General features: G+C 43.9%; 1 protein-coding gene across 2 annotated transcripts in view; it reads left to right on the forward strand.

Annotated features, from left to right (window-relative positions):
- The window catches only part of pou2f3 (POU class 2 homeobox 3), a 53,025-nt gene extending 42,217 nt beyond the window's left edge, over window positions 1-10,808 (forward strand). The window contains exons 8-13 of one of the 2 annotated variants that reach the window (XM_068054404.1): window positions 1,162-1,303; window positions 1,874-2,019; window positions 6,162-6,323; window positions 7,068-7,134; window positions 7,501-7,615; window positions 8,460-10,808. In XM_068054404.1, coding sequence (XP_067910505.1) covers window positions 1,162-1,303; window positions 1,874-2,019; window positions 6,162-6,323; window positions 7,068-7,134; window positions 7,501-7,615; window positions 8,460-8,499 — 672 coding nt within the window. In that variant the 3' untranslated portion in view covers window positions 8,500-10,808. The remainder of the gene's footprint in view (window positions 1-1,161; window positions 1,304-1,873; window positions 2,020-6,161; window positions 6,324-7,067; window positions 7,135-7,500; window positions 7,616-8,459) is intronic. The other variant, XM_068054405.1, reaches the window with a different exon arrangement.
- The last annotated feature ends 306 nt before the right edge of the window (window positions 10,809-11,114 follow it).

Here is an 11,114-nt window from a genome sequence, read left to right on the forward strand (position 1 = left end):
CATTCTGGTAGGATATTTCCAGAACAGTGAGGTGTCCCAGAATCGAATAGTTGGATTGCGAGGGGAATTGAATACAAACGTAGGGAGGTTATGCTTCAACTATACAGCGCAATGGTGAGATCACATCTGGAGTACTGTGTACAGTACTGGTCTCCTCCTGATTTCAGGAAGGATGTAAATGTGTTGGAAGCAGTTCAGAGAAGGTTTACTAGACTAATACCTGGAATGGGCTGGTTGTCTTATGAGGAAAGATTGGACAAGCTAGGCTTATATCTGCTAGAGTTTAGAAAAGTAAGAGGCAACTTGATTGAAACATAGGATTCTAAGGGGTCTTGACAGGGTGGATGTGGAAAAGATGTTTCCCCTTGCGGGATAAGTTGGAACTAGGGGTCACTGCTTTAAAAATAAGGGGTTGCCCATTTAAGACAGAGATGAGGAGAAATTCTTTGAAGGTCGTTAGTCTTTGGAACTGCCTTCCTCAAAAGGTGGTGGAAGCAGAGTCTTTGACTATTTTTCAAATAGAGGGAGATAAATTCTTGATAAGGGGGTGAAAGGTTATTGTCATAGGCGGGAATGTGGAGTTGAGGTTACAATCAAATCTTACTGAATAGCGGAGCAGGCTCGAGGGGCTGAGTGGCCTACTCCTGCTCCTAATTTCGTATGTTCGTAACCAAATGTGACATGAGGATCTGAAATGTACTGAGAGTGTAGTGGAGGTAGATTCAACCATGGCGTTCAAAAGAGAATTGGATAATTATCTGAAGAGAAAATTTGCAGGACTATAGGGAAAAGGTGGGGGAGTGGGACTAGCTGAGTTGCTGTTGTAGAGAGCTGCCATGTACACAATGGGCTGAATGGTTGCCTTCTGTGCTGTAACCGTTCTAGGTTAGAATAATTCCCCAAGTGCACAGTTGTGTTGAGTGAAATCACTGTCAGCTGCTGCTCACCAGTTTGGATCTGGTCAGTAACTTGGGGGGCTCCCTTCAACACCAGGCCTGTAGTTAGAATGGGCAGTGAATATTGCAGTTTTACAGTGCAAGGATTTGATCCATGTCGCAACCCATTCAGTCCAGTTTATTTCAGGGAGGAAATGACTACATTCCATCATGGAGAAAGTGAGTAATGGGTCTGTGTCCCTAAATCCTTTTTGATTCTTCATAGGGTGACGTGGGATTAGCGATGGGCAAACTCTACGGAAACGATTTTAGTCAAACGACGATCTCCCGGTTCGAGGCTTTGAACCTGAGCTTCAAGAACATGTGTAAGCTCAAACCGCTGTTGGAGAAGTGGCTGAGCGACGCAGGTACGCGCCCCCGAGCTTCCCCACCCCAGTCCACAGTCAGAATGGGCCATCACAGCAAATCCCTCCAGCACCCCAAGTCTCCTATTGTCTTTCCCGAAACATCTGTCTTTCGGCAGATTCCAGAAGTGTCTCGCCTTGATTGAAGTTCTTTTCGTTGGGTTTTAAACTTGTTTCTTGCAAATATCTCCCCTGTTCCTGTGATGCAGTAACATTCAGGCGTTCTCTTTCCCTACACCCCCACCCCACACCATTTAATATAATATCCCTTCATCTCCTTCCCCATAGATTGAAGTTTTCCTGATCTTTGACAGCTCATTCCTTTACACCCCTTTGCACACCATCCAAGACCGGGTTTTGGTTTGTGATGGATTGATCAGATTTAGCACCAATATATCCAATTTATAATCACATTTGCCCTGACGGCCAGATCTTAATAATGTTATGAGCAAGTGAGCCATTCCAATATGGGTGAATTTACACATTCCCTCTAACAAGCATGCACATACTCATGCATACTCGCTGTGGACACTCAGTAATTCATATTATTTAAACAATTGTTTCTTTGGGTAGAAAACGTCCCCTCCGATTCAACTTTGAACAGCCTGACGTCTATCACTCCCCAACTGATTGGGTTGGAGGGACTTGGCCGTAAAAGGAAGAAGCGGACAAGCATTGAGACCAACATCCGTGTGACCCTGGAGAAGCGTTTCCACGAGGTGAGCATCTCGAAGATGTTGTCTCTTTGGTCTGGTCAACTCCCAGAGCAAGAGAATGGGTTCCTCAATTGCCCAACACTGAATTTGGCTAACTAATGGCTGGGCCCTGGGTTTTTTTTTTCTTTCTTCTCCTCTGGCCCTAACCCGCCATTCCATTTTTACGTCTCTCTTCCTCTCTCCAACATAAAATTATGACCAGGAGTAGGCCATTTAGTCCCACTCCAGAACTTGAGCATAAAACTCAAGGCATAAAACTCCCGTGCTGCACTGTCAGAGGTGCTGTCTTTCAGATCAGATGTTAAACCCAGCCCTCTTGGGTAGATGTGAAAGATTCCATGGCACTATTTTGAACGAGAGTAGGGGAGTTCCCCCCAGTATCCCGGCCAATATTTATCCTTCAAACAACATACAAAAACAGTTTCATGGCCCTAACCGCCACCTCTTCACCATGGACGTCCAATCTCTCTACACCTCCATCCCCCACCAGGACGGTTTGAGGGGTCTCCGCTTCCTTGAACAGAGGCCCAACCAGTCTCCATCCACCACCACCTTCCTCCGCCTGGCTGAACTTGTTCTCACATTGAACAACGTCTCCTTCAACTCCACTCACTTCCTACAAGTAAAAGGTGTTGCTATGGGTACCCGCATGGGTCCTAGTTATGCCTGTCTTTTTGTGGGATATGTCGAACATTCCTTGTTCCAGTCCTACTCAGATCCCCTCCCCCAACTCTTTGTCCAATACATTGATGACTGTATCGGTGCTGTTTCCTGCTCCCGCCCTGAACGAGAAAACTTTATAAACTTTGTTTCTAATTTCCACCCTTTTCTCACCTTTACATGGTCCATCTCTGACACTTCCCTTCCCTTCCTCGACTTCTCTGTCTCTATCTCTGGGGATAGCTGTCTATTAATATTCATTATAAGCCCACTGTCTCCCACAGCTACCTCGACTACACTTCTTCACACCCTGCCTCCTGTAAGGACTCCATTCCATTCTCTCAGTTTCTCCGTCTCCGACGCATCTGCTCTGATGATGCAACCTTCCACATCAGTGCTACCGATATGTCATCCTTTTCCCTCAACCAAGGATTTCCCCCCCCACCCCCACTGTGATTGACAGGGCCCTCAACTGTGTCCGGCCCATTTCCCGCACCTCTACCCTCATCCCTTTCCCTCCCTCCCAGAAACGTGACAGGGTTCCCCTTGTCCTCACTTTCCACCCCACCAGCCTCCACATCCAAAGGATCATCCTCTGCCATTTCCGCCACCTCCAGCGTGATGCCACTACCAAACGCATCTTCCCCTCCCTTTCACAGAATCATACAGTGCAGAAGAGGCCCTTCGGTCCATCGGGTCTGCACCGATGCATTAAAACACCTGACCTGTCTACCTAATCCCATTTGCCAGCACTTGGCCCATACCCTTGAATGTTATGATGTGTCAAGTGCTCATCCAGGTACTTTTGAAAGGATGTGAGGCAACCTGCCTCTACCACCCTCCCAGGCAGGGCATTCCAGACCATCACCACCCTCTGGGTTAAAAAAATGTTCTTCCTCAAATCCCCCTTAAACCTCCCGCCCCTCACCTTAAACTTGTGACCCCTCGTAACTGACCCTTCAACTAAGGGGAACAGCTGCTCCCTATCCACCCTGTCCATGCCCCTCATAATCTTGTACACCTCAATCAGGTCACCCCTCATTCTTCTCTGCTCCAATGAAAACAACCCAAGCCTATCCAACCTCTCCATAGCTTAAATGTTCCATCCCAGGCAACATCCTGGTGAATCGCCTCTGCATCCCCTCCGATGCAATCACATCCTTCCTATAATGTGGCGACCAGAATTGCACACAGTACTCCAGCTGTGGCCTTACCAAAGTTCTGTACAACTCCAACATGACCACCCTGCTTTTGTCATCTATGCCTCAATTGATAAAGGCAAGTGTCCCATATGCCTTTTTCACCACCCTATTAACCTTCCCTGTCAGCATTCCGAAGGGATCATTTCCTCCGTGACACCCTTGTCCTCCATTACCCCCATCACCTTGTCCCCTTCCCACGGCACCTTCCCTTGCAATTGCAGGAGGTGTAATACCTGCCCATTTACCTCCTCGCTATCCAAGGCCCCAAACACTCCTTTCAGGTGAAGCAGCGATTTACTTGTACTTCTTTCAATATAGTATACTGTATTCACTGCTCACAATGTGGTCTCCTCTACATTGGGGAGACCAAACGCAGACTGGGTGACCGCTTTGCGTAACACCTCCACTCAGTCCGTAAGCGTGACCCTGAGCTTCCGGTTGCTGGCCATTTCAACACACCCCCTTGCTCTCATGCTCAAATCTCTGTCCTGGGATTGCTGCAGTGTTCCAGCGAACATCAAAGCAAGCTCGAGGAACAGCATCTCATTTACCGATTAGGCACGCTACAGCCTGCTGGACTGAACATTGAGTTCAATAATTTCAGAGCATGATGGGGCCCCTCTTTTTATTTTTAGTTATTCTTTTTTATTTGTTTTAGTTTGTTTCTATTGTGCCTACCCGCTGTTTTTTTTCATGTTTGTGCTTGGGGCCAAGGCTGTTCATTTTACTGTCTATTAACACCCTCTCTGTACTAATGCTTTGTCTGTCAGCACACCATTAACATACCATTTGCCTTTGTTCCATGACCTTCTGGTCAGCTATTCTGTGACCTTGTCCTATCAACACCTTCTCCTTTGTTATCTCTTACCCCACCCCCGCTGTACTTGCTTAAAATCTTTTACATTTCTAATATTTGTTAGTTCTGAAGAAGGGTCACTGACCTGAAATGTTAACTCTGCTTCTCTCTCCACAGATGTTGCCAGACCTGCTGAGTATTTCCAGCATTTCTTGTTTTTATTTCAGATTTCCAGCATCTGCAGTATTTTGCTTTTATTTTACAAAAACAGATTATCTGGTCATTATCACATTGCTGTTTGTGGGATCTTGCTTTGCAGAAATTGGCTGCTGTGTTTCCTACATAAGTGATTACACTTCAAAGTTACTTCTTTGACTGTAAAGAGCTTTGAGACATCCAGTGGTCGTGAAAGGCACTATGTAAATGCAATCTTTAGTTCCCTCGAGCATGTTCCGTGATTTATGGGGTGATTTGGGTGGGAAAGTGGAGTTGATGTAAAAGTTTAGCCATGATCTCATTGAATGGTAGAGCAGGCTCGAAAGGCCAGTTAGCCTACTCCTACTTTAATGAAAGGCCACTGCTCCTAGCTCTTCACCATTTAGAAAGTACTCTGTTCTATTCTTTTTAGGTCCAAAGTGGGTGACCTCACATTTGCCATCATTTATGCCCATTCACTTAATTTATCAATGTCTCTGCAATTTTATGCTTCCACCTACACTGCTTACAATACTGTCTAGCTTTGTGTCATCAGCAATTTTGGATATGTGGCTTGCTAATCTATCATCTGTCATTAATTAGTAAATAGTGAATAGTTGTGGCCCCATCTAGTTATATCCTGCCAATTTGAGTACCTGCCCATTATCTGAACTCTGTCTCCTGCAGCTCAGTCGATTTTTTTTTCCTAACCAGGTCAATAATTTGCTTTCAATTCCATGAGCTTCAAATTTAGCTAACAGTCTCTTAGGACTTTATTGAATATCTTCTTGATGTCCATATAAATAACATCCATAGACATTTCTCCGTCCACTACTTTTAGTCACCTTGTCAAAAATTTGGGCATGCCCTACACTTTACAAATCCATGCTGGCTCTCTGAGCTGAAAATTTTCAAGGTGTTCAGTCATTCCATCCTTAACTATAGACTCCAGTAAGTTCCCAGCAATGAATGTTAGGTTAACTGGTCTATAATTCCATGGTTTCCCTCGCGCCTTTCTTAAATAGCAGAGTGCAAGGAGAAGGCCATTCAGCCCCTCAAGCCTCTTTCTCCATTCAATTAGATCATGGCTGAATTAGATCTGAACTCCACCTACCTGCCTTGATTTGTAATAGCCTTGCCTAACAAATATCCTCAACTATACCCCTTGTCTCCCAGGCATGTCAATAATATCTTTTCCTTCATTACCGCAGACCCTTGTAGTTACACTGCAGAGCAGAATGCAAGTACGTTTAGTTCTGAAATTATCTAATTCCACGGTTGTTTCACAACAGAACTCTAAGCCCAGCTCAGAGGAAATTGTGATGATTGCAGAGCAGTTGTCAATGGAGAAGGAAGTTGTTCGTGTTTGGTTCTGTAACCGACGTCAGAAAGAGAAGAGGATTAACTTCCCCATTGCTCCGTCCATCAAACCACCAATGTACAGCTCACGACTGGTGAGTCTCGCTCCCTGAACGTGGCTATTGCTGATGATTTTGTTTTGTTGTTTGCCTTGTCGTCTCCTCTTGGAGAATATGCCTCACTGCGTACATCCACCCTCTGTACCACAACCACTGCCTTCTCTTCCCGTATAAACCCCTAGTGAACACTGACAATAATCAGCCCAGAAATTCATGTAACTGATCAAAGGACAGTGCCGACCGTGAGTTAGTTTGCTCTTGCCTGGTTAATCTGAGATTTTGTCTAGCAAGTTGCTGCAAGTGGGAGTTGGGAACTGCACAATGCCCTCTACATGGCAAGCAACTGTATCTCCTTAATCAATCAGATTGAAGGATTGTAAAATTAACAGTGCAAGCCCTGAACAAGAATGTTAAACTAAGTGAATTCAGTGGGAATGAGATTGGATTAAGATAAAGAAATCTCCCAATAATTGAAACCTGAAGGAATGAGACTCCACATTTGTAATGGTTAATTTTCAATGCTGGAGAGGCTGACTGGCAACAATTAACACATCACACCATAATTCCTATGACCCTACATGACATGTGACTCTGATCTGGTAAAATAGGAAATTTGGCTCCATGTTGCTCGTTCTGATACATTGAATGGGGCATTGTATATGCCAGGAACTCTATCCAATCCACTGTTGAATCAGTCTAATAAACCTGGCCACTCTTGTTACTTTTAGTGCACAAGACATTTAACCTGAGACCTAATTCATCTGGAACTTACTGTTGTAGGTTTCTGCATCGGGATCCCTCGACCCTCTGATTGTGACACAAGTGCACAGCAGTCTGAGTGCGACAGGTAAGAGCTGCCCCAATATCATCAGTTTATCAAATCTCAGGTCAGGAATTCACTGTGGAGGCATTGCAGATTTATATAGAAGAAAACGGAACTACATAAAATCAGAGTGAAGCATTTTATGTTGCAGTTGGATGAAGATTATGTGAAGGTGATAAGTATTTCTGGGTCAGCTGAGTGATGTACGTCATCAAAGTTTGGTTAACCAATTCACTTGTTGGCCTCCCTCCTGGGCAGATGAGTTACTTTTATTGTCTGGGGGTACAGATGCTGTGGGGTAACTATGGGGACTTTGCTCCCCCAGATTTGAGTGCTTAAATCAAGGGTGATTCTAAATGTTTTATTCCTTCTTTCCCTCCTTCCCTCCAGCAGTGTCTTCCTCCAGTATGTCCAGCAGCTCCAGGCCATCATCACCAATCACAACATCTGCTGGGAATGTCCACACCTCTCTGAGCAGCCAGTCTGGGCTCAGCACCACCCCAGGGTAAGGAGCACAGCAGAGGGAACAGTTAATTCTGACACAAAAACATAAATAAGAGCTGAAGTAGGGCATTTTGCCCTTTGAGCTTACTCTGCCATTCGATATGTTCATGGCTGATTTTCCACCTCAACTCTACCTTCCCACACTATCCTCATATCCCTTAATTCTCAAAAAATCTATTGACCTCTATCTTGAATATACTCAACATATGAACATCCACAACTCTGAGGTAGAGAATTTTAAAGATGCACAACCCTTTGAGTGAAGAAATTTCTCATCTCAGTCCTATATGGCTGACCACTTATTCTAAGATTGTAACACCTTGTTCTAGATTCCCCAGCTAGGAGAAACATCATTTCAGCATTTACCAGGTCAAACCCCTTAAGCATGTTATATGTTTCAATTACATCCCCCCTCATTCTTTTTAACTCCAGGCAATATAGGCCTAGTCTACTCAATATCTCCTCATAGAATTTTAATTCCAAAGAGGATTTGTGGGTGTACGTGCACAAGATGAACAGGAGTCGGAAGCAATGGTTTTAGAGATTTGTGCCAATTTTGTCAAGACATTCAGTGTGTGGTTTTTTAACACTGGGTTAGAAGCCCTGACACTTGGTGCTGTCACTCTAACCACACACAGACATGGTGTCTTCTAAGCTTTGTAGAGGTGTCAACCTTTGGCTGTCCCACCCATTCCAACACCTCAATTACACAAGACTATGGCAAGAGGAACAACTCCAACACAAATTTGTGGGTGACCTCTGCAGATACCTCCTTGCCTTCTGAATCTATAGCAATATGCACCAGAGTGCTGAGTCAGAAACAGGTTGTTTACTTTGTTTTGCAGCTCACGGTTCTGGTGGAATGGACCCTCGTTCCTGCACTGAGAATTTGATGTTCTGATGACTCCATTCTATGATCTTTATCTTCAGCCTTTCACACTCCTCAGTGTCCAAACATGTGATGAGGATGGACCATGCCAAACCTGCACACAACAATCAATGTTTTATACCAGAGTTTTATAATGAGTTTTGTAGAGAGAAGACAAACAAAATGATCAGCAACAATGCTCCAATGGTTTGATCAATGTGCTGTCTCTATTGCTAATCAAAGTTTAATGGATCATTAAAACCTCCACCTTCTGCTAGCATCTTTTAGATTATACCCAATGGATTGTCTGCTATGCCCTCTGTGTGTGAGATACAATAACGTTCCCACAAATCTTTCACTACGTTTGGGCCCTGATTTGCAGAACTGGTGTAATGTTAGGAAGTATTTTAAGGCACGTTACAGTTCATCTTATCTGAACATATTTTTACTCATTTACAATTGGAATTTGATATTGAACACATCACAGACTTTTTGAATTTGACTTCGTGTGATTGGTATAAACCCCACACTGGTAATGAAGGGCTAGTATTAGCAGTGAGGAGAGTGGTCACAAGACAAATGGATTAACAGTTGTGCCTAGGGATTTTGTGTGTTCTTCCGAATATTTGGCTCTTGATTCGACATAAAACCAATTCAATTAAAGGAGTCAATGCTAGGGTCATTGGGTCGGCACAGACTCGGTGGGCCAAAGGGCCTGTTTCAGTGCCGTATCACTAAACTAAACTATTTGGCCCATCCTTAATCAACCCTCGACCTTTCCGTTATCATGGCAAGAGCTGCAGCTCGCCCTCTGAAGCTGTAAACACAGCAGCAAATGTCCCGTCCCTGCTGTGTATGGCTCTGTCTCTCCTGCCCAGACAGCAATCTTGGAATTATCGCATGCCTGCTGCTCCCGATCCTCTAGATCAGTGTAAACAAATCTAGTAGCACCATAAGGATGGGTGACAATCCAAATCCTTTCAACAGTTTCTCTATCCTTACAAAATAAACCTCCACAGCATTTATCCTCACTTTGCTGACTTAGAAGATCCACTTTCTGAATCTATTCACCTTGTCCCAACATCATGTTCCCTTGAATATCCACTTTGCCTTTATTTCCACCAATTTCAATTTATATCCTCCAGTTCTAACTTCTCTGCTTTCTTTGGAGTAAATGCTAGATTTACCTGATCTATATCATAATATATTTCATAGAGATCCTCCAATATTCGTGCTGGAAGTGCATCCCAACATTCAGATTTTAAAAAACTGTATTGCTATGTTGCCCAACCAGTGAAAGTGATGACCATGATTACTGCTAAGCCTTTTTCTAAGGATTCAATTGATGCAGAGAAACTATTTTTCAACTAATCTGGAAAATTTTGCATTTAATTTGTAATTTCACTGAAAATTGAAGTTCAGTTGCTTTTAGGAAGAGAATAATTAAAGAATGGAATATGGCATTGTATCATGTACAAACAATAACCACTTCATTGCTATTTTTATGTTCTGTAGTTGAGGATAAGATGATTGAAAATAGACTAACTTGCTTAGGGAATTAATTATGCAGGCATCAGATCCTATACTAGTTGCGTACCATACCATCAGGAAGTACAATGTCCAAAACAGTTTGTTTCCTCAATCATTGGTTACTTCAGGGCACGTTTTCAGCTTTGGCTCTGTTACCACTGATCCCAGAGCTGCAACAGACTGTTCCTTGCTAGCCATAAAATGGCTGGAATGTTTAAAGCAGTGACAAGAATTTGTTTCTTCCAGTAAGTCTTACTCTGGCCTGTTCAGTCATGGCATTGCCACCAGTTCCAATTCACCCCCCACTAAGATGCTATGAACTGTTGGAAGAATGTGGAAATTAGGCCAGGGACCAGATTGGTTCTTTCAACAAAAGCAAACTGAAATGGTCTGGAACCATGACATGGAATTCAGTTGAATAAGCTGAAGGTTCAAAGAGATAAAACCTGACCCTGGTGCCTGACCATGTCCTTAAAGATAAATAGTTAATTTTAAAACTTCAAAGAGTGAAATAATCTGAGATTAGTGATTTGAGGTGAAGGAATCTGGGGCTAATAGAAATAGAGTGCAAGCTCTGTGATGGGGTAAAGCAGACTTGTTTTACATTTGTTTCTCTGATTGTGGTCAGTCATCAGGCAAGGGAGTGTTTGAGAACTTGCTGCAAGTAATCATGTACAGTTACAACAAATGATTGTTAATGGTTTCAAATGTTTTCTAATTCCTTCAATAATTTAATTTATTCTGTTAGGTGGGGTTTTGTGAATATTTATGAGACTCTGTCCCTGCCATTGGGACTCCTGCCTTCAATTTTGTATATTACAAAAATAAACTTTTTACTAAATCTGCCTAAATCCAGTTTGTAGCCTTGACTCTGGTTACTTGCAGCATTTCACTGCAAACAGTGCAGAGACTGGAATCCACGCATCTGCTACAGCCCAATGGCTGGGAGTCGGGGGCAGCCACCAACAGACCCCCGGCCCTCCGCCCCAACACCCACCTTCCCCCCCCCCCCCCCCCAAAACCCCCTCCTCCTCCTCCCCAACCCCCACCTCCCCTCCTCCCCCCACCCCAACCCCTCCTCCTCCTCCTCCTCCCCAACCCC

This window comes from Heterodontus francisci, chromosome 22, assembly GCF_036365525.1.
Source record: "Heterodontus francisci isolate sHetFra1 chromosome 22, sHetFra1.hap1, whole genome shotgun sequence".
NCBI lineage: Eukaryota > Metazoa > Chordata > Chondrichthyes > Heterodontiformes > Heterodontidae > Heterodontus > Heterodontus francisci.